Below are 22,335 nucleotides of genomic sequence, written 5' to 3'. Positions count from 1 at the left end.
AGAGCAAAACTGTGCAGGGACTTAGCGTTGGTGGAGAAAATGCTTTTGTTGATGGGTTGGAGTTCTGAAATGTTTTTATTTTGCCCATTCATTTGTTATATTTGTGCCTGGCTTTGCAGCCAAGGTAGGCTCCCAGAATGACTTCAGACAATTAAAATCCTTCACCACGATTCAGTTGCCAGTGCAGCAGATAGAACAGAACTAAGAAAGCGGCAAATAATAAAAATGGTGACGCTTTCTCAAGGCATCCCCAAATGGTTGGAAACAGAGGGGACCAACATATTCCAAAACCGTAACTTGGGTTCCTTCTAGCTCTCGGCAGATTCTGCCCGTATCCAGCCTTGATCTGGATGTCAGATTCTCAACCCTCTCCTCTGAATAGTGCAATGCTGGGTGGTGGGTTGGGGGCTGCACACGCACACACTTACATGTACATGTGTGCACTCACACATATATGCACATATACATACATACATATATATGCACACACCCCGCTGCTATTAGCAGCGAAGAAACAGTGATCGCTGTTGGTATCACTGGGACAGGAGCGAAGTTATATCCTGATCCAGATCACCGTTTCCCTGCTGCTAATAGTATCACAGCTGCATCGGGGCCACTGGGGGTGTCTGTTAAAGCATTGCCCCACCCCGCCCCAGCAATCCTGATCAAGATCGGGCTGGTAGTGCCAGAGCCATTGTCGTTTCCCCACCACCCAGCTGATGGCTGTTCAGCTGGGGTGCAGGGAAAAGTGGATGAGGCTGCCTGGTGCTCTGGCGACCTGCATGCGGCCCGCAGGTCACCCACTTCTGCGGTATAGACTTGCCAGGAAACCGAAATCATCTAATGAGAACCATGAGGGCATAAAGCCCTTGTTCCACCACACTGTCTCTTCGATAGTAACCATACTCCCCCTCCTGCAAATGTGCTGGCAGACACAAGTCCAGCACCATTGGATGTTTGTGTCTGATGAGTCAAGACAAGTTGGAGTTTCCATCGCCCAGGCCAAGATGGAATCAGCCAGCTTCTGGCTCTGTTCTTCTTGGAGACAGCAGCTGGGAAGCCCCAAGGGTAATTGCCATGTTCCAATTCAAGTAAGGCAAATGTACACCCAGGGATGCTTTTTAATGCACTAGAACACTTTTAAAAGGCAAGAATATTTGTGAGTAAGAGTAATACTTCTTAAACGGAGGTCAGGAATTAACCCCCCACAACCCACCCACTCTGTAACAATGTATACTTTCTTTCCTTGAATTGATATTCTACTGTTCTGCTCTATTCCAGTTGCCCCTAACAGCAGTTGTGAATAATATACGTAGCTTTGCATCCCTTAAAAGGTTCAGAAAAAAGTAAACCACATAAGTGGACCAAAGAGAAGATGGCGGGGAACAAAATGTGAAGCTGTTGTTAGCAAAACCGGCAACGCACACAGAGACACGGAGAACTGTTAGTGTCTCTGAACGTGGGGTGTCAGGGGGAAATCCTCAGCTGTTCCAGGAGCAAATGTGTTAGTTGGGTCTTTGTATTCCCTGTTATTTCATTTATGTATTTAAAATATTTATTGGCCGCCTTTCAGAGCAGGAGCCCTCCCAAGGCAGCACACAACAATAACATTCACATGGTCAAAATTGATATGGTAATAAAAACTGTAAGAGCAGCAGCAGCAAATATCCTAAAAAACAACAAACACCAGCATAAAAACAAAACCTGCCACATACAACTGCAGCTTCAACCCAGTCCGATAAAACGTAATCAGAGGAAGGCCAGAGTAAAGTAGTAGGTTTTCAGGGCCTTCCCAAAAGCCTGTAATGATGGGGCCTGGTGGAGCCCTGACTGCAACTTATTCCAGAGGTGTGGGGCCACTGCGGGAAAGGCCCCCTCTCATGTAGTCTCTGCTGAAGATGGCCCAATACAATTTGGGGCTTGAGGGATTAAACTCAAATGGTGGTAAAATCTAATAACCAGCTAAATTGTTGACAGTTTGCTGCCCTTTCTTGGTGTTCCCAAGTCAGGCAGCCGAGAAGGGTTGCCTCCCGCTGCCTAATGGAAAGACCTGGGCCTTTTTGAGACACGTGGGGGCTGGGGCATGCATGCTCCCCTGTTGCTGCTGGAATGACTGTCCTAGGCCCACCCTAATGGGGTCCTCAGCAAGTGCTTTCTGCTAGAGAGGCTGAGCGGGGCTGGGGGCCCTACCATCCACATAGTGTGATGTTAGCACAGCCCTTTCTGCTTCCCGCTCACTCTGCTGTCTGTCCCTGAGCGTTGTATGCCCCCTTTCTGAAACTGCCATTTAAAATCAAGGGGGAAAGTACAGAGTGGAAACCCCCGGGTCTTTTCGATCCCCGGAGCAGATGGGATGGGCAGCAGGCTTCCGAGCAGAAACATGCCATTGATTTGGCCTTGGACTGAAAGGCCTGGATTTTGTTCCGATGAATTTCCGATGATTTGCAAGAGTTTCCAATGAAAACTCTTGCAAATCAGACATATTTGTGAGATGATTTACCATCAACTGCCCTGTGGGAAGAATTCTAGGAGAAAGAGAGTGAGGGAGAGAGGAAGATGAAAAAAATCTCAGGGCTTGCTCCATCTGGACTTCCTTCCACCCTGGGCTACCTACCATCAACTTCTCTGTTGGAAGGATATCAGCAGAGAGAGGCAGGTGGATGAGGATAGCACCAGACACCTGCTCCTGTTCCAGCTGGATTCTCCCTGCCCCCAGGGCCATCTTCCGCTAACTGCCATATGGGAAGGATCCTGATGTTTTCTTCCCTATTTATTTTTATTTGATAATATTATTTGTTGTCGTTTAATTATTTTTATGTTACTTGTAAGATGCCTTGGTGGGACCGTAGCTCAGTGGCAGAGCCCCTGCTTTGCATGCAGGAGGTCCTAGGTTTTGTTCCCGGCACCTCCAAGTAGAGCTGGGAAAACTTCTTCCTCAAAATGTGGAGAGCCATTGCTGCCAGTCAGTGTCGACAGTGCTGGGCTAGATGGCCCTAGGGTCTGGCTCAGCATGTCAGCTTCCTATGTTCCTATTATTTGTATCCTGAAAAGTGGCATATAAACAATTATAATCAATAAATAGATGATAGAAGTCCCAACAACTTGGAATAAAGGTGTATATTTTTTTCTTTAAGCAGCTGCTTAGCTCTACTAAAATGAAGGATAGGCAAGCTCTTGGCATTAATTTCACAGGGCTGTATCCACGGTTAGTCCTTAGAGCAGGCTGATCGAAATGAATGGAGCTTGTTCGACTAACATTGGATGCAACCCATCAGCTGTTCTGGTGGGAGAACAGGCGTTTGAAACAGGGCGACAACCCTACAATGGCTGGCCACACTGGCTGGGGATGATAGGAGTTGTAGTGCAATCTGGACGGCATCAGGTTGTGGGAGATGGTGGAAGTGGAATGAGTGAACGCAACAAAAGGAGTGATCCCTCCTTCCAATTGCCTTCAACTCTGTGTGCGTGTGTGTGGGGAATCGCTCTCTCCCGCCAGGGATGCTGGGGTCTTTTCTCCTTCAAGCCTTGTGGGGAATCTCAGCAATTCTGTTTCTCCAAGAAAGCTTGTTGTGCTGTAATCTATATCTATCTATATATGTCTGTGCATATGCATATGTATATATACGGGTGTGTGCGTGCACGCACGTGCATTTTGTTTTTTGTTTTCCCCCCAGAATCCCAGCAGAAGGAAGTGGAAGAAATGCTGGAGCAGGAAGGCTTGCTTGATATCGCCCACAGCAGCCCCAGTGAACAGGTTGCTTATCTACTGGTTGAACGGAGCACTCTGCTGGAGAAAATAGAGGCACTGGCGCAAAAGCCTGAAGCCCCCAGCTGTTCAGAAAACCTTTGCGCTGCTCAGCTTCAGGTACATCATAATTTCTTTCTTTATTCAGAATACATTTATATCGCACTTCGCAGCCTCCAAATGGTTTCCAAGTGACTGACAAAAGATTCACAATACGATCCCATTCAAGTGTAGCGTCATGAATGGAACAGGATTATTCAGGCAGCAATTCGTGTCATAGGTGAAGTCCAAATCAGCCCCCGTCAGTAGCCATGGATGTAGACAAAATACACTCGAGTGGTGGGTGAGGAACAGACTTTACTGGAGATATAACAAACTTGCATCTCAAGGTAAGTCAGCTGATTTCAGCCCCATGGTCAGTATCACTTGCAGGAGGAAGTATCACTTGCAGGAGGAAGAAGAATAGGAAGGTAGAGGGAGGAGACAAGGAAAAGGCAGAACTACCTCTCAGAGATCCCCTCCCACCTATCTCAGGTACGTATTAACCCTTCAGGGTCAGGTTAAGTGGCTCATGGCCCTAGTCCCTCCAGCAACAGGAACACAGGAAGCTTGCCCCATCTGACTCAGTGTTGTCCGCACTGATTGGCAGCAGCTGTCCAGGGTTTCGGGCAGGATTTTTTCGCTGCTCTACCCGGGGACACCACGGATTGAACCTGAGACCTTCTGCATGCAAAGTATGTGCTGTGGGCATTTCACTAAGGGCTCTTCCTTGGTGTCACCCTTTGAGAACCAACTACTAGGCAGTGGAACTCACTGAGAACCTCCAGTGGAAGGGAACAGGCCAGAAGTGATTTTGCATTAAGGGTTCCAAGTACTTACATTTAATAGTAATATTGTTTGCTAGTTTATTCCTAAAGCACTAGTGTTGTACTGAATTTATTAGCCACCTTTCATCAAAAATTCTCCAAGACTGCTTAGAATGATAAAAAACAGTTCCAAATTAAAACAGCATCTAGCATCAGTAAAACCCAACAGCACAAGCATGAGAAAGCACAAGTCGTTTTCATAAAAGAGAAGTCAGAGTATTGCATAGGCTCTTCCAGAAAGGGCCCACCTTGGGCTATTATCTACAGCCATCAAGGGAAGTGCGAGGTGGACATCCTTAGGAAGGGAGTCAGCTTTGGCCCCACCACAGAGAAGGCCCTATCCTGTACCGTCATCCACAGAGCCTCCAAAGATGACCTGGTTATAGTGTTCTTTCCATTCCTGACTTTGCCTAACTGAGGAGACTGTTGAATTGCTGGAAGATTTTGTTGCTCCTGTTTTGGTAAAAAAAGTGGGAAAGCTGTCTGGTTGACCTTACTTACATATTAGTGATTTAGAAGAGTCCATGTTTCCTCAGAATCTGCGTGAGAGATCAGATGTCAGCTAATAATAGCTCTTTTAAAATCTTACTTTGTAAGGTTACTTTTTTTTAAGCTCCCCCCCTCCACTCCCCATCTCTAGCCATGGTGAAGGCAGTTTTTTGTTTAAAAAAATATTCCAATGGAAAAGTGAGATTTTCATAAACCACTTTCTCAACGTCTGAAGTCCCTGTTCTTCTTGTCCATCCACTGATAGACTTAGCAAGCAGAGCTCCACATGGATCAAAACGTTTGCTTATGTTGGATAAACCTGGGACTGTTGCTTGAGGGTACCTGCTACAGGTCTGGACTTGGACAGTGCCTGGATGGGAAACCTCTACTTTCCCAAAGTTAGCAATGAGTTTGGGGAAAACCCTCCAACACGTACAAAAATGTGTATATTTGAAACAGTGTGTACAGAGGAAGTGCATATATGGAACAATGCGCAAAAAGACGTACGTATATGTATTTTGAAAAATGCGCCCCATTTTGTGGACAATGTGGAAATGGAATGAACTTAGCAGTGAAAAAATGAGAATTTGAGAGATTTACCCATCCGTACCTACAGCCTTTCCTCCCTACTGTGGCCTCTGACTTGCAGCAGCTCCCCAAGGTCTTAGGCAGTGGGAGAGAGAGAGTTAGGTCTTTCCCAGCATCTGTTACCTGTTCTTTTTAACTGGATATGCTGCAGATTGACTCTGGGATCATTTATGCCAGCGGTCTTCACTATTTTTCAAGCAGGAGCTACTTTGGCTCCAGGAACCATCACTGAGGCCACTTAGGGGGCTTTTCTGGGCTCGGGGTGGTGGCTCTCCCCTCCTCCCCAGTCAGGCAGCGACACTGTGCATCAGACTTGGATGGTGGCTTTTTGGGGCCACTCTGCCCAATCCCCCTCTGCGTCCTCCAACCGCGGCTGCGTTGGTGAGTCACCAGGCAGGCAATTTCCAACAGGCTCCCTTGGTCCTTGGATTGGGATGGGTCTTTTTCTCATCACTTGCAGCTCTACCCAGTGCTGCAGAATCTCCCAGCACAGAGGCCCACATTGCTTCTCTCTCGCCCCCACGCTCAATTTCCCCTCCACCACCAGTGCACACAGTGCTAGCCAGTTGCATTGCTCTTGGCCTCTGCCCCCCTGCCCAGTTGCTGATTGCTCCTGTGTTCTCCTCTTCCCCACCCGTTACCTTCAGCCACCTTACAACTGGCGAGTGGCAGGTCTCCTGACTGCCCTTCCTTGAAGCCTGCTCCGGTAGCCCAGATCACAGTAGCTGGGCCAAATGCTAAAGCAAGGCAAAGCTACACAGCCCCTGCTGAGAGCAAGCAGCTACCGCAAAAAGATCAGGAGTGTGAGAGAGAAGAGATGGAGGGCCGCACTTGAGGTGACTGGGGGTTGTGGTCCTTGGGGCTTGCTGCGAAGAATACCGGTCTATCCCTAAAGCACGTGCTCTACCACTGACCTATGGCCCCTTTCCCAAAGACCTGCAGGTCTTGCATGTCATACATGGGATCAGCTGGCATCCTCGTACGTCACGTGAGTTGTCCACCGTTATTTCAAAGTGCCGTTATGTGCATTCCAAGATGAAACCAGCAGCAAGAGGTTAAAAACAACACAGCACATAAAAACAAAGTAAAACCATTCTTAATCATTCTTCTCTCTCTTTCTTTGCAAGGATGAATTGGATCAAATCCACCAGACGCTAGAAGATGAGCTTCAAGAGCAACGGGAATCCATGCAGCGCACCAAAGAGACAATGAATAAAGTAAAAAGAAAAAAAGAACAAGAAATCGGTCCACTCTTTTTACCTTTTATGTAGCGTGGCTTCATATCAGGAAGGGTTGTGTCTTGGGTAAAACTGGGGTAATGTGGTGGCAATAGCGTACAAAGTGGGCTGCAGTTTTAATTTGCATTTTAGAAAGGTTTTAAGTAATATCTGATGTGATGAGCTATTAAAGATACTGCCTCTCAGAGATAGTGGAGGGCGCAATCCTATTGGGATAGGCAGCCGCCTCCGAACTCAAAGGCAACCGCCTATCCAATGCAGGGCAGGAGTAGCGTGGAGGGGATCTTCCCCTCCGCGCTTCAGCTTCGCTGCCTTAGCGGCTAGACAGCCAATTCCGGCTGTCTAGCTGCAGGAAGTCGGAGCGGGATGCCAGATGATGCCAGACGATGCATAGGAAGTGTCAGAATGGCACTTCCACCCGCCCCGCCCCGCCCCGCCCCGCCCCCAGGAATGCCCCGTTTTCACTGTTCCATGCTCCTCTTACGGGCGCGGAGCGCGGGGCCAGTCGAGAGGGGGTGGAGGTCGGTTCTCATGTCTGTTGTATGGCTTCACCCGCAGGACTCCTTGTCTTCTCCTTCTATCACCCCTTTCTTCGGTCATTGGTCCGTTTTTATATTTTACCCTTTGCTGCTGGGGCTCATTAGCTGCACGTGGCAGCCGGCTCCCATCTCCTTTGGGAATTCCTCAATTACTTTCAGGTGCAGTAGTGAGGCTAACAAAACTTCCACCAATGCACAGCCTCTCACACCTGAGAAAAGAATATCTGTAACCAGCTAGTGCTGGTTATAGTCGGAGGTTGGTCTCAGAAAACCTATTTATTTATTTAACGTATCTCTTAAGACCAGGGCCTTGCCAAGGCAGCTTATAATATTGAAAAGTACAATTCAGTATCAAATAAATTATAAAAGCACTTCCAATGTAAACAATTTTACAGTAGGCCAATTAAAATAAAATAAAATACAATCTCGAATATCTAACAGCATCGAATACCATAAAATATTTTCAGTTAAAAGCCAGGGAGAATGAATGAGTTTTTAACCTCCTGTTAAAAGCAGCCACAGATGAGGCCAGTTGTATGTTTCTCAGGAGGGAATTCCATTGGTAGGGGCCACCACTGGAAAGGCCGTATTTCTAGTGCCCGCCAACCTTACTGATCTTAGTGGTGGGCCAGTGAGTAGGGCCTATATGAAGCTGATTTCTATACATGGGCAGGTTGATACAGGTGTAGGCAGTCCTTCAGATAACTTGGACCCAACCAATTAAGGTTTAAAGGTCAAAACCAGCACTTTGAATTGGACCTGGAAACACACTGGCAACCAGTGCAGCTGGTACAGAATTGATGTAATGTGATCTGACTGTCTAGCCCCAACAAGGATGTGAATGTCCATATTCTGTACCAGTTGAAACTTCCAAGTTATCATCAAAGGCAGCACACTGTAGTAGTCTCTTCTGGATGTAACTGAGGGCGCAATCCTACGGAGATAGTCGGCAGCCTCCGAAGTCAGACGCTGCCAAGTATCCAACGCAGGGTGGCCAGAGCATGGGGGCGATCCTTGCCTCTGTGCTTTGGCCACCCTGCATTTTTGGCTAGACAGGTGATTTTGCCTGTGTAGCTGCAGCTTCAGCGACGGGGAGTGAAGGAGGCCGGGACACAGACAGGGAGCTGCATAACGCGGCTTCTGTGGTCTCCTTCCCTCCCTGCCCCCCAGGACCACCCCTGTCTCCATGTTCTGTTTCTGACTGGAAATGTAGCCGTTGCAGAGAGAACTGCTCCAGCTATGAGGGGGTGGGGGAGGGATGGGGAGCACAGTTTCTACGCTCTGAAGTCAGAGCCCTCGTTCTGACTTCGGATCCCAGCAACCAAAATATCCTATGGCCCTCTAGACAGTGTCCAGTGGCCATATGATTGTGCCCTAAGGCATGCTTAGGCTTTTCCTAGACAGAATCACAACTCAGGCGCTGACTGAAGAACCGACTTGGGAAGTGGAATGGAATCTCCCGTGCTAGATAAAGATCCATGTGAACATCCAAAGCTGCCTTCTACCATTGCTCTGTCTAGCTCAGTAGTGTCTATTTCAAATGGTAATAGATCTCCAAGGCCTAGGAGAGAGAGAGAGAGGCCTTTTTCAGCCCTGTTACTTCATTTCCTTCAACAGGAAGTACCGGAGATCAAACCTGGTACCCTGTGCATGCAAGGCATGCGCTCTACCACTGAGCTGTGGCTGGTATCAGACCGTTGGTTCATCTCACCCAACACTATCTGCTCTGACTGGCTGGCGTGGTTCTCCAGGGCCTCTTTCCCAGCTCTGCTTCCTAAGACTTTGATTAACTGGAGCTGCTCTACCACTGAGCGACAGTGGGTCAAGAGACCTTGTTTTCTCTACTAGGGTCTTTGAGTCATTGCCAGGAGAGGGCAACCAGGGCTGGCCACGATATTTTGGTGGCCGAGGCAGAACATCCAAATGATACATGCATACATACATATATTTTGCCTCATTAAATGATATGAAGCACAATCTAGCAGGAATTTCCTGGTAAAGTTGTCCATAGCTCTGATCTATTTGTCTTTCACTCTGCTGCCCTTAAATACCCAAACTCTGTGTATTTAATTACATGAACCAAAGGCACCTATGAGCCCAAACTACGCACCCGTGGAGGAGTCTAACCTCTGCATCTCTGCATGATTTAGTGCTCTGGCCTTGCCTCCCTCCAATCAGACTCCACCGGAGGTAGGTAATTATACCAGGTCTCTGCATGAGATGGAAGTGTCAAAGTCACCCCCAACGCAAAGACAGAGCAGAATTCTCAGCAATGAGGAGAGGCTGCTTGTTCCATCTCTGTATGAGTCACTGCTCTGGGTTTGTGTCCTTCCAATCAGGTTCTCACAATCCATAATGAAACCCTACTTTTGACGGTTCCGTAGTTGTGACAAGAAAAGCAAGTTGGATTAAAAATAAGTTTTTTTCAGGCAGGGCCTGGTTAAGAAAGCGTATTTTTCAAGGCCCTAAGTCCAGTCTGCTTGTGTGCATCTGAGTCAGACAGAAGTCCCCAGAAACCCCAGTGTGCTCAAGTTGCCAAGCACTGATGCAGAAGAGCGGACATGTCCCTTCCACGATGAGTTGTGGTTTGTCTTCTAGTCTCACGCTGAAGAGCTGGCGAGAGAAAGCACCTTGCGCAAATGCGCCGAGCGCGACTTGTATGAAGCTGCGCATAGGCTGCAGATGGCTCATGGCGAGATCCGGAGGCTGGCAGAGGAGTTGGATGTGCAGAAGAGAGAGCAGAGCAAGTTGGGTGAGTTCCAGTCAAATGTATTGGTATATCTAGGCTAGATTTTCTTCTTCTTCTTCAGAGCATGACGAACTACCTTGATTTTATTCAAGCATCTGCCAATGTATCATGCTGGCTGGAGACAATGGGAGTTGTAGTCCAACACATCTGGAGGTTGGGAAGGCTGTTCTAAACCATCTTAATTCTAAACTGATAAAAAAAATATCTAAGACAAATACGATAATCCAAACTTAAGTTGTACTTAGGGTAGACTCATTGAAATCAATGGGACTTAAATTGGTCATGACTAACTTAAGTCCCGACAGGAAGGCCTGGCGTGCTCTGGTCCATGGGGTCACGAAGAGTCGGACACGACTTATCGACTGAACAACAACAAACTTAAGTCCCATTGATTTCAGTGGCTCTGCTCTAAGAATGGCTAAGTCTGGATCCAACCCAAAGTGAGAGAACAGATCAGCTGGATCTCATTTTGTTTAAAAAGTGGCATCCACAAAAGCAAGGAGACCTTAACTTCCAGCCAAAAAAGCCAGCAGCAATAGAGCCCAGTGGACTTCCCTTGTGGCGGCTGCTCCAGTTTCTGGGTGACACCACTGAAAAGGCCCCGTCTCTTGTGCTCACCTGCCATGCTTTTAACAGCAGAGGGGATACAAATCAGGGTTTTGGGACTGCTTGGTGTCTAAGCAGCTTCATGTAAGAGAGAAGGTGATTCTCAAGATGCTTTCACCTTGCACCATTTAGAGTTCTAAGAGTCAAACCCAGCGCCTTGAACTGTGGCCAGAAACAAATGAAAATCCAGTGTAGATGGTATACAGTTGGAGGAATATGATCTGATCTGCAGGCTGTGGTTAAAGTCTTGGCAGTCACATTTTGGGCAAACCAAAGTTCCATTTTGGAAGAATTTGTATCCTGAAAAGCAGGATATCAATAATGATTAATATATATTAATTTTCAAGATCTTAGAGAGGCTCCAGTGAGGTAGTGCTGAGTGATCAAAGGGATAGTAGCAGCCCTCTTGCACAGAACACGTATGTAAATCACTGTGGATCAGGAGACTGTAAAGCCCAAACCCTGGAACACCGTCTGAAGACCACGATTTATTAATAGATTCATTTATTATAATGATTGATATGCTGCCTTTCAGGATAGAAATCCTTCCAAGGCGGCTTACAGGTAACATAAAAATAATCACAATGAACAATATTAACAAATAAAACCAACAAATAAACATCTGCAGGAACTTTCCCACAGGGCAGTTGGTCGAAGATGGCCCTGGAGGCAGGGAGAGACCAGCTAGAACAGGGGCTGATGTCTGGTGTTGTCTTCATCTACCTCCCCATCCCTCCCCAGGAATTCTTCCCACATGGTTGGTGTTGGTAGATGGCCCTGTGTGTGTGTGCATGTGTGTGTGTGTGTAGAGTCCAGCCAGGGCAGGCCCTGAGGCCTTCCTTGCCTGTCTCTCACCCTCTCTTTTCTGGAATCCTTCTCACAGGGAAGTTGGTGGTAGATGACCCCATGGGGGAAGAGAAAGCAGATTTTAAAGATTAACTTTAAAAATTCACTATTAACTGAATGGAATTTGTTGCTGCAGAGATGCACTGGGTGCTACTAACTTAGCAGGCTTTGAAAGAGGATTCGATCCTCCGTGGGGGATAAGGCTGTCAAGAGTTTGAAGTCATGATATGGCTAGATGCAGCCTCCAGGACTGGAGGCAGCATTCCTCAGAACACCAGTCACTTCGGAACAACAGCGGCAGAGGCCTGTTGCACTCATGTCCTGCTTGTGGGCGTCTCATGGGCATGTAGTTGGCCACTGTGGAAAACAGGTTGCTGGGCTGGAACAGGCATCGGTCTGATCCAGCAGGACTCCTCTTACATTCTTGTTTCTAGGAGTTTCCTTCTGGAGACCATCCAAACCCCTTTTCGTTAAGGCTTGCAAAGCCACCGTAAAGCATCCAGTCCCTGCAAGTTCCAGAGTGATTGCTCTGCCTGGCACAATCCGACCCCCTGTCCTGCTTTGGTCGATCAGTTTTTTTTTTAAGGCAGCTTCTGCACCAGAGGGCACGTTCTCAGCAACGTGTCTCAGCCTCCTGACAACACTGCGCCTCCAGATCACAGGCAAAGCTGCCGCTGGATGCCTTTTCTGGGTGACTCTTGAGCACACTGAGCCAGTGAGAAAATTGCTATGATTTGCAAATCTTCTTAAGCACCTGTTTGTGTATCGGTAACTTTTATTATTTTAACAAGTGTTTCTGTGGTGTTTCATGTTTTAAGCTCCATTCTGTATTAATGTGAAAACTTTAGTTTGGTTAGGCGTTCTTGGTTAATCTGGGCTCCTGGGTGACTTAATAAGATTTGAGTGTGTTTAAAAATGTGTGAAATCTGTTGTAATAGATTCCTTAAAAAAAAAATTGGGATCCCAAATTTATTTTAGAAACCAAGACATCACTTCCATGGTACCTTTTCATAGATTGCCGTAACTTGTTGTAGATCAATAATGATTGCTAAGGTTTTCTTTTAACCCTCTTATGCTTGGAAAAAGTAGTTTATTAATTTGAGATTAGAGTCAAAGTAAGTAATCTTGTTTTTTTAAAAAAAGATGTAGTTGTCAATTATTCCAATTTACTATCAGAAGCATGACAGTGTATTAGGGATCATTGTTTACAAGTTGGATCTGTAACAAAATGTTGTAATCCTCTTCCAGGATTCTCCATTTCATTTCCCCTGTTGTGGTTTTCTCCCCCCCACCGCCCCACTCACAAACGAAATATGCCACAAACATTCTGTGGCCACTAAATGTGCTCAGTCCTTATTGGGCCGGTTTTGACTTTTCCCCCCCCATAGGTCCCCCCCCCCCCCCGCAAATATTTTCTTTAAACGTTCTGCAAACCTTGGGTTTGCCCTGAGCATATTGAAACCATCCTTTGGTTTCTTAGTGGTCCTATTTTGACAACAACCCTGTCGGCACTCACCAGCTGCATTCACTGTTAGAAGGAATGATAACACAGGGGTACATCTATGCAAGGATGGAATCTGATAAATGAGATAATGTGTTGTTGGGTGAGATGTTTCACCATGCAGAGGTTATTTAGAACTTCCAGTACCTTCCACGTGCAGTGCTGTTGTTTTTCTCATTCACTTTTATTGAGGTCTTGTTGACCCCTACGGCATTTAGAGAAATCTGCAAACATGCACATACACATAAAGATTTTGTGCGTCAGTGTGTTCTGAGGTATTTCGGTCAAACACCTGATGTAGAGAATGCATACAGCATGCAGCGTCATAGGTAAGGGCAAAATGTTTGCATACTTTTACACCTGTTTGAGTTAGTGGCAACCACCTTTGCACAGGAGGGTAAAATAATGTGCTCTAGCTGAACCTAGTGCCTTTTGTGCACAGTTGCTGAATGTTGTGTGTGCGCGTGTGTGTGCAACGTAAATTAAGGGACTCTTTGGTTTGTTAAAGGAGACATCGGTTGCCTGTATAAACCAGCCCTCCCAAACCTGGCGTCCTCCAGTTGAGTTGGACTACAGCTCCCATGACACCCAGCCAACATGGCCGTACTGGCTGAGGATGATGGGAGTTGTAGTCCAACACAACTGGAGGGTGCAGGTTGGGAAACGCTGCGTCAACTGTGATCCCTCTGATCAGGGATTGCTTGGACAGTTATTGTAGCACCCTATTGGTGCTTAATACTTTAATGTTTAGGAATAGGAATAGCAGTCATCGACAACCTTCCCCCGCCCCAATAAAATCAATTGTTTTGCTGTCTTAATTTTGTTCCAATCAGCTCCACCAGCAGCAGGGACCTTGAAAGAGGAGATGGAAAAGGTGAAAGAAAGTGGTAAGTTGTACATGGACCAATCACTAGTTGAGTGCATTTTCAGCAATAAGGACATCCCAGCTGAATCAGTCCACAGGTTATCTAGATGTTTCTGGGAGACAATAGGGCAGGACGGCAACATGCCCTATTGTCTCTTCTCCCCACCTCTGCCCGCATTTTGGGTTTAGAGGCACCAATGGACCTGCAACAAAATGTCGCAGCTTGTCCTCAGCTCCTGTTCAGGGTTCCTACCAGAGAGACTCCTCCATGTAGTGAGTATGTTGGTGAGCAATAAGGTGGACTTCGTAGCATTCCTACATGCTGTTGGTAGCTACCTAGGGACCTGTGTAGTTTGGCCTAGCTGACGGCTTTATAGTTAATTAGGAAGGCCACTTACACAGGCTCGTAATTTACAGCTCCACCTTGAAGCTGTTTTGGCCAGCTGTGTTAGCTCATCCTGAGACTAGACCAGTTTCACTTCCTGTGGGAAAGAAAGCCCCCCTTCTCTGGGATGGGCAGAGGTAGCCTGTCAGCTCCTGAATTAAGCTGGGAGAGATTTATACGATCCATCCGACTGGCTTTGCTCTTTGGTCTCTTTCCAAGGGGGAAAACACACACTACCAGCCTAGAGAAACTTGTGGCCCTAGGAATGACTTCTCATCTATCTTGGGGACCCAGATAGACACTCAGCTGTGATAGCTTCACTGGCTGATGAGAGGTGTGAGCTTTCTTTGCATATTTCTTTCTGCATATATTTTCTATCAGTAAACTTTTGCACAAGAGGCTTTGTTTCATCTTGATAATCCAAAATAATCTAATTTGACTGGGACCTGACAGAATCAGGACCCCAGATCAATACATCCAGGATATCATAAGCTGTAAGGACCTCAGTCACGGCTCTCCACTCCCTACCTGTACCCCTAGTTTTCCAGGTTTCTTTTCCAATTGATGCTCAGTAGGAAAAAGGAAAGGTTCCTCCTGTGCAAGCACCGGGTCATTACTGACCCCTAGAGGGACGCCGCTTACGCCGGCATTTTCATGGCAGACTATAGCAGGGTGGTCTGTGGCTATTAAGCATGCTTTGGGGTTGTTGTTGTTTTGCCCTGTTAGGGTGTTTTTTTTAAAGATTTTTTTTGTATTTGTGCAAACTTTGGGGTGCCCCTGTGAATGCAGATACCTTCCTCTTGTTTCTCAAGCCCCTGATGTAGTTAATTTTTTTTAAAAATGCTATCACAGGGAAGCTGGGTGTATCAGTCTGGAGGCCTGATCCACTCAGGGCCCAGTCAAAACAGATTCTGGAGTTACCAAGATGAATCAAGACCACTTGTGTTAAAGAATGATATACAGTTTTTTGAATACACAGTTGTAAAATGGATGCAGATATAAACAATAAATGCAACAGAAAGCTTACACATGCCCCTCCATTAGTAGATGAACCATCCTCTCAATGGATGGTTCATTGGTTCCCTGGATGCAAGGGGGTGTCATCCCAAAGGCCTACAGTCTCTGGGCAGGTGGGCACTCTTCCTCCTCCAAAAGGAGAGCAAAGAGCAAACCAGCCTCCTGGATTTTATCGGTGTCTCTCCTAAGTTCCAGAAACTGTCAGGAGAAACACAGGAGAAACAGGCTAGGAAACACATCACTCCCCTCAAGAGAAGGGGGGCCTCTCCTACAGTTTCTTGCAGGAGAGTAGAAGCAATATCCTTATCTCAGAGAATGAGATCATGCCGCTGTGAGACCTCACTCTCTGCCTCCCTTCTCTATGCTGTGTGCAAAGAAATCTACTTCTAGCATAGCCACTGTAAAATGCCCAATTACAGGGCTATACAGGTCTCTGTACATAGAAAAATGCCACATAGGATGCTGTGAAGTTCACACTTGACTCCTCGCCATTTTTCCAACACCAAATCCAACATACCAGCTTGGGACCATGGTGTGGGGGCCGGGGTTTTTAAGACTTTGCCCCCAGCCTTGATCAGAATCCTCCCCCCGCCCCCCGCTAATTGCAATGATATGCAAGTTCCCCTTGGTGCTAATGGGAGCTTTCCTCTCACTGCAAAGAACAGGCATAGAATCATAGAATCATAGAATAGTAGGGTTGGAAGGGGCCTACAAGGCCATCGAGTCCAACCCCCTGCTCAATGCAGGAATCCAAGTCAGAGCATCCCTGACAAATGGCTGTCCAGCCTCGTCTTGAAGGCCTCCAGTGTGGGAGAGCCCACCACCTCCCCAGGTAATTGGTTCCATTGCCGTATTGCTCTGACACTCAGGAAGTTTTTCCTGATGTTCAGTCGGAATCTGGCTTCCTGTAACTTGAGCCCATTATTCCGTGTCCTGCACTCTGGGATGATCAAGAAGAGATCCTGGCCTTCTTCTCTGTGACAACCTTTCAAGTACTTGAAGAGCGCTATCATATCTCCCCTCAGTCTTCTCTTCTCAAGGCTAAACATGCCCAGTTCTTTCAGTCTCTCTTCATAGGGATTTGTTTCCAGTCCCCTGATCATCTTTGTTGCCCTCCTTTGAACCCTCTCCAGCTTGTCTGCATCCTTCTTAAAGTGTGGTGCCCAGAACTGGACACAGTACTCCAGATGAGGCCTAACCAGTGCTGAGTAGAGGGGAACTAGTACTTCCCGGGATTTGGAAGCGATGCTTCTATGAATGCAGCCCAAAATAGCATTTGCCTTTTTTGCAGCCACATCACATTGTTGGCTCATATTCAGCTTGTGATCGACGACATGTGTGTATTTTATTTATTTATTTATTGCATTTATATCCCGCCTTTTTTCCTCTTGCAAGGAACCCAAGGTGGCTTACATTCTCCTCCTCCTCCTCTCCTTTTTATCCTCACAACAACAACCGTGTGAGGTGGGTTGGGCTGAGAGTCTGTGACTGGCCCAAAGTCACCCAGTGAGCTTCCATGGCTGAGTGGGGAGTAGAACCCGGATCTCCCAGCTCCCAGTCAAGCGCTCTAGCCACTACACCATGCTGGCTGGTGTATATGTGTGTGTGTGTGTGTGTGTGTGTGTGTTGTGGATTTCTGATTGGGACCATGGCAGGGAAAAGGGTCAAAGCCCACCCCCACCATATCACAGTCCCAATTTTTTTTTAAAAAATAAGTCAACCACACAAGCACAGACTTCGTGACGAATGTCATGTCTAGCTTCACCCTCAGCAGCCCCATTTTGGGTCCGTATCTGTCGATGGAGAGAAGGCTGAAGCATATTGTACTATCTGGCCAGGTTGCAGCATAGCTTCACCTTCCCAGGCAACCCATTGGTCTCCCCAGGTTATAAATACTTCCAGGTCTTTGGCTGGGCAGTATCCAGATGATGGCCTTGTATGTAAATGTCCCCAGCTACACTTCCCAGTCTCTTTCTGGCCAGGCTGTCACTGCAAGGAGGGACCTGTGATTGAATGCTCCTTTATCCTCCAAATATGCCCTGTACATAGAAAACTAGCATATTTGGGCGAGGACTAGGCTAAAACCTTCCTCCTCGATACCTAGCTTTCTAGATCGAGGGGAAGTTTTGTACAGAAAGAGCATTGGGTCATGCGAGCCCCTCCTGTAGTCTGAAGTGGTACCGCCTAAGTTGACCACCTCAGTGAGAACTCAGGCCTCTGCCTCTCTGCCTTTCCAGCCTTCCTTGGGCATTCTGCTAGACCTGCTTTGCGTCTCCCCTCCCTTGCTTGGAGTTCTCATTCTTGGTCATGGGAGACTGTGATGGAATGTCAGGAATGGGTTTTTAAATGGAGTAGGGGTGGGTAACCCCACATTCCCTCATGGGTAATATGTTGGGGGGTCACATGCCGCTGGTAGGCTGGGCTGGAGCTGGCAGTGGACAGAGCTAGAGCTGAAAGTGGCTAGGTCACCCTTTTCTCTCTCTGCGACCCCTTTTTCTTCTCTCTGCCTAACAGGCTGCCAAGGAAGGGCCAAATCAGTCTTGCCAGAACTTTGAACTGACCGCATGCAGCGAGCTGTTGAAATAGGGCCAAAGGCCACATAAAATTAAGCTGAGGGGTGCATGTGACCCTACGACTGCAGGTTGCCCAGCTTGTTCTCTTCCTGCATGCCTCCCCCCAAAAAGCACTGTTTTTTCTTATTAGCTCTTAAATGATTCACTCTCCACCTTCATCCACCACCCTGCCTGAGGCAGGCATTCTCGCGTGGGCTCACTATTTTCTACTCACTCATTCCCAGGCTTGCATAGGGTGGGGCACACAAGCACAGAAATTCATTAAGCTGTGCCCCTCAAACAGTAATAACAGTAGTACATTCCAGAACGTGCACCTGCTATAATTGTTGGGGAACCCCGTAAGCCAGGGAGAGAATTCAACGGGCTGTTCCTGAGACTCAAACCAGCAACTCTCCACGTGCCCCCTGGTCATAGTTTTGTGGTTGCCTTTAGAAATGTCTGAGCTACAGAAGGCCAAAGAGCACAATATCCGACTGGACAAAGAGATCCTGGCATTACGCAGCAGAGTCCGGTTTCTTGACTCGGAGAGAAAAATATTCTTGGAATGGGTAAGTCTGGGTGACTAACGCTCAGGGCGCCAGCACTTTGAATTGGGCTGAGAATTCTGTTGGCAGCCAACGAAGCTCTTTTAAAATTGGAGGGAGATGTTCTGAAGGAGCTGTCCTGGGTGAAATCCGAGCAGCTGCATTGTACATGAAGCCTAGCTTCTGAGCAGTCTTCAAAGGCAGCCCCACGTAGAACACATTGCAGTAATCCAAGTGTGCACGTCCCGCATCCTGAGGACTGCATATGGCCCTTGGTCATTCCTGGTGTGGCCTGCCAAGCGGGTGGGACCCTACTGCTTTTCCCCACAGTCCAGGTGACCAGCCGGGGAAAACACTGTTCTGGTGCTTCTATCGACAGTGTGTCCACTGGCGATCGTTGAGAGATGGGAAAGGATTTCACCTCCACCCCGCACAGCGATCCCTAGATCTCAGCGGGCAGGGAGGGGAGGCTTAAACCTTCCCATCACTGCACGCTGAGGTATGTGTGTGTGTGGTGGGGGAGAAGAGTGTGTGAGTGCACACACGAATGTGTGTGGCTCCTGGTCCCCCAGCCACCAGATGTGGCCCTCAGGGCTGAAAAGGTTGTGCACCCCTGCAGTAATCCAATCGGGAGATTACCAGAGCACAGATTGCTGTGGCCTGACTACCCACTACACCACACGGTTTCTCACCTTAGCTCTGGTTTAGTGTTACAATAGCTTTGGCCATGGTTAACCCCAGGAAGGGAAAGGAGAGGGAGAATTTGCATGTGAAAAGAGGAGAGAGGAGAACATCTGAGTCTGAGAGTTGGTCCCAGTCTCCTAACCACGGTTAGGTGACCAGGAGGGGCGTTTTAACTGCCCTGGGCCGCAGAAGTAGTCGTGTTTTCAGATTACACCGAAGCATTCCAGGAGATGGTGAAGAGGTCCAAGGGATCTTTCTAAAGAAGGGGAATGACGGTGGGCGAGTTCTGCTGTACGTTATTTTGACACAGCGCCCTTTTGGAAAGCTTGGCTCTCATCTGAAAGCAAGATGGTCTTTTCCCAGCCCCCGGCTGGATGAAACCATTGAACGCTTTAATTTATTTCCTTTGGGGCATTTAAGGTTGAAAAGCTTGACGAGGAGATTCCCAAGTATCAGAAGTCTGAGGAGGAACGGAGGCATTTAGTAGCTGAGATGGGTCAAGCTGAAGAGCTTGAAGGCTGCTTGGGGCAGGTATTTCCCTTTTTCAAAATGTCCTTATTTTACCCCAAGTGGGGTAAGTGCAGGATACTCCACTTACTACCAAAAAATGGATTCCCCCTTTTATCTCCACAACAACCGTGTGAGGTGGGTTAGTCTGAGAGAGAGTCACTGGCTCATGGATAGCCAGTAAGCCTTTTGGCTGAGTGGAGGATTCGAACCTGGGTCTTTCCAATCTATGTCTCCACTACATCACGTTGGCACTCTCTTTTTCTCCCCATCAGGGTCAAGAGGTAAGGGCAGGGTATGATTTGGAGGTGGGGATGCCCAGTGTATCCCCCGCCCATCGCTTCTCTCCTGCTCTGTGTTCCTGTTGCTGCTTTAGTCCCAGACTTAGCAACATGCCTAGGAACCCCACCACTCTTTCGATTTTTGGTGGAGTTTGTCCTGTTACTAGGATGCTTTTCCTTGTGGATGGTGCAAGCAGTTATTGATGACAGTTTGCTGCCATCTTCCTCATGGCCTTTCCCTGAGATTATTCCCAGGGGGCATCCTGCGGAAGGCACCCCACGATCTGACAGGGCAAGTGCAGAGGGCTTCATCCAATATTCCATGGGCGGACTTCCCCCTCCCCTCTTCCCCCGTGCAAAACCCCACGTGTGCCCCCCAAACTGCTCCTGTGGGTCCCCCAACCCTTCAGAGTGTGTGTGTGGGGGGCTGCAGCGGGGGGAGGAATCCATCCTGCCAGTGGTGTCTGTTTGGCTAGTGAACAGACGCCCCCAGAGAGCCAAGCAAGATTACCCACTGCTCGTTTGTATGGAAGCAGTTAACCATAATTATATTGTTAATTGTCAGTTAACGATGGACTAGTTTCTCATCTGTAGTTTTGATATTTTTTGAGCTGGCTTTGGTGCCCTTCCAACAACTTCTTACTGTTCTTCCAACACCAGGCAGTCAACGGAAAGTTTAGGATAGTTTTAGATATGAATAGGGTGTATGTGGAAATGGAGGGCAGGATGCCAGCCACCTCTGTTTCTAGACCGAAGATTTAGCCATGCTGGCTGAGAATGTTGGGAGTTGTAGTCGAACAGTCTGGAAGACACCAGTTGGGGAAGGCAGGTGTAGACAGTACTGGGCCAGATGGGTTGACTCTGCATAAGGCATCTGCTGATGTTCCCAAGTGTGCTTTAGTTCCAGGATAAAAAGGAAACAGCAAAGGCTGAAGAGGCGAGCGTTTTGGATGAAGCTAACTCAGATTATGAAGATAACCAGACCCTTCATAAAAGGTGAATCACATACACATTATAAACTGAACGAATGTAATAAAAAGCAGGTATTTCCTACCCACTCACCTGTTCCTTAAATCTTGCAAATGCACCTTCTTCTTTGATGCTGTCATCTCATTCCCCACGACCCTTGCATCTGCAAACTTAATTTTCTGGGGTTGGTTACCACCATTCCACTTCAGTCCTATGTGTAGTTCATTCATTTATTTATGTGTTTATTCCATTTTTTTTTAATCCTAGCCTTTTGCTCCATCCCAGGGAGGGCCAATGCAAGCAGAGCAAAGAGGGCTGTACCATACGTGGTCAACCAAATCGGTTGGCAGACTGGAGTACCGTTCTTCCGAGGAAAGGCTAAAGCATTTGGGGCTTTTTAGTTTAGAAGAAGGTCAGCTAACGGGAGACATGAGAGAGGGCTTTTCTCCTTTTTAAAAACAAAACCTATCTGTGGCGAGGAGAAAGTGGAAAGAAAAGTTAGAGGCCACCCAATCAAACCTGTTGGCAAGAGATTCAGGTTTTTCTTCCTGTTCAAGAAAAACACGTCACAAATCGATGGAACTCTCTGCCACAAGGTGTGGTGATAGCTGCTGGCAGAGGTGGCTTTAAAAGGGGGGTTTGGTAAATGTGTGCTCTTGGCTGTGCTAGCAAAGTGGAGCCTCCGAAATATGCCTCTGAAAACCAGGTGCTGGGAACACACCGTCGGGGAGAGCGAGGTTGCCTTCATGCAGTGGTGTAGGGGAGCCAGGGCTCGCAGGGTCGAAGTGCTGGGACACTTTGTTCAGCAGGGATGATGGTGACTTGGTTTGCACGTAATGAGAAGCCTCCATGGGTGAATTTCCCACGGGGTTCTTTGTCACGGTGGCAGCATCATTATGTGCGAACCCGGCGAGGGTGGGTTGAACATCCATATCTTATAGAATCATAGGGTGGGAAGGGGCCTATAAGACCATCGAGGCCAACCCCTTTCTCAGTGCAGGAAGCCTGATTCCCAGGCGGTCTCCCATCCAAGTACTAACCTGGGCTGACCCTGCTTAGCTTCTGAGATCAGACGAGATCGGGCACATCCTTCTGTCCTGTCCTGTCGGGGTGGTTGACAAGCCACCCAGAACTGATGGGTTGTGGGTAGGGATGTTGGAGAAGTTCACGACAGACTAAAATGAGCTCAGATTTCTAAGAATCTGACCTGTGGAAGCCGCTGTGGAGCGACCCCCTCAGGCTGCGTGGAGTCCATGGACTTTCGGATGATTTTTTTTTACTGTCCCGAAATTTACGTGTATAAATTCGTAGGAAAATATGTAAGTTTCTGCTGAGGAAACATTGAATGGAACGGGGGACAATA

At 47.6% G+C, this 22,335-nt stretch overlaps 1 protein-coding gene across 9 annotated transcripts in view; it reads left to right on the top strand.

Annotated features, from left to right (window-relative positions):
* CCDC30 (coiled-coil domain containing 30) overlaps window positions 1-22,335 on the top strand; it is a 75,454-nt gene that overhangs the window by 14,869 nt on the left and 38,250 nt on the right. For 4 of the 9 annotated variants that reach the window (XM_084821946.1, XM_084821950.1, XM_084821951.1 and 1 more), the window contains 7 exons: window positions 3,675-3,865; window positions 6,816-6,905; window positions 10,064-10,217; window positions 14,001-14,054; window positions 18,440-18,555; window positions 19,636-19,746; window positions 20,905-20,999. In XM_084821946.1, the coding sequence (XP_084678072.1) occupies window positions 3,675-3,865; window positions 6,816-6,905; window positions 10,064-10,217; window positions 14,001-14,054; window positions 18,440-18,555; window positions 19,636-19,746; window positions 20,905-20,999 (811 nt within the window). Of the gene's footprint in view, window positions 1-3,182; window positions 3,866-6,815; window positions 6,906-10,063; window positions 10,218-14,000; window positions 14,055-18,439; window positions 18,556-19,635; window positions 19,747-20,904; window positions 21,000-22,335 lie in introns of those variants that run through there. The other 5 variants (XR_014786019.1, XM_084821944.1, XM_084821949.1 and 2 more) reach the window with 3 other exon arrangements.

The sequence above is a fragment of the Heloderma suspectum genome, chromosome 15 (genome assembly GCF_057233095.1).
Source record: "Heloderma suspectum isolate Gila_16-S chromosome 15, 16-S_ref, whole genome shotgun sequence".
Lineage (NCBI taxonomy): Eukaryota > Metazoa > Chordata > Lepidosauria > Squamata > Helodermatidae > Heloderma > Heloderma suspectum.
The sequence above is the reverse complement of the archived record's forward strand: the minus strand, read 5'-3'. Positions and strand labels throughout refer to the sequence as shown.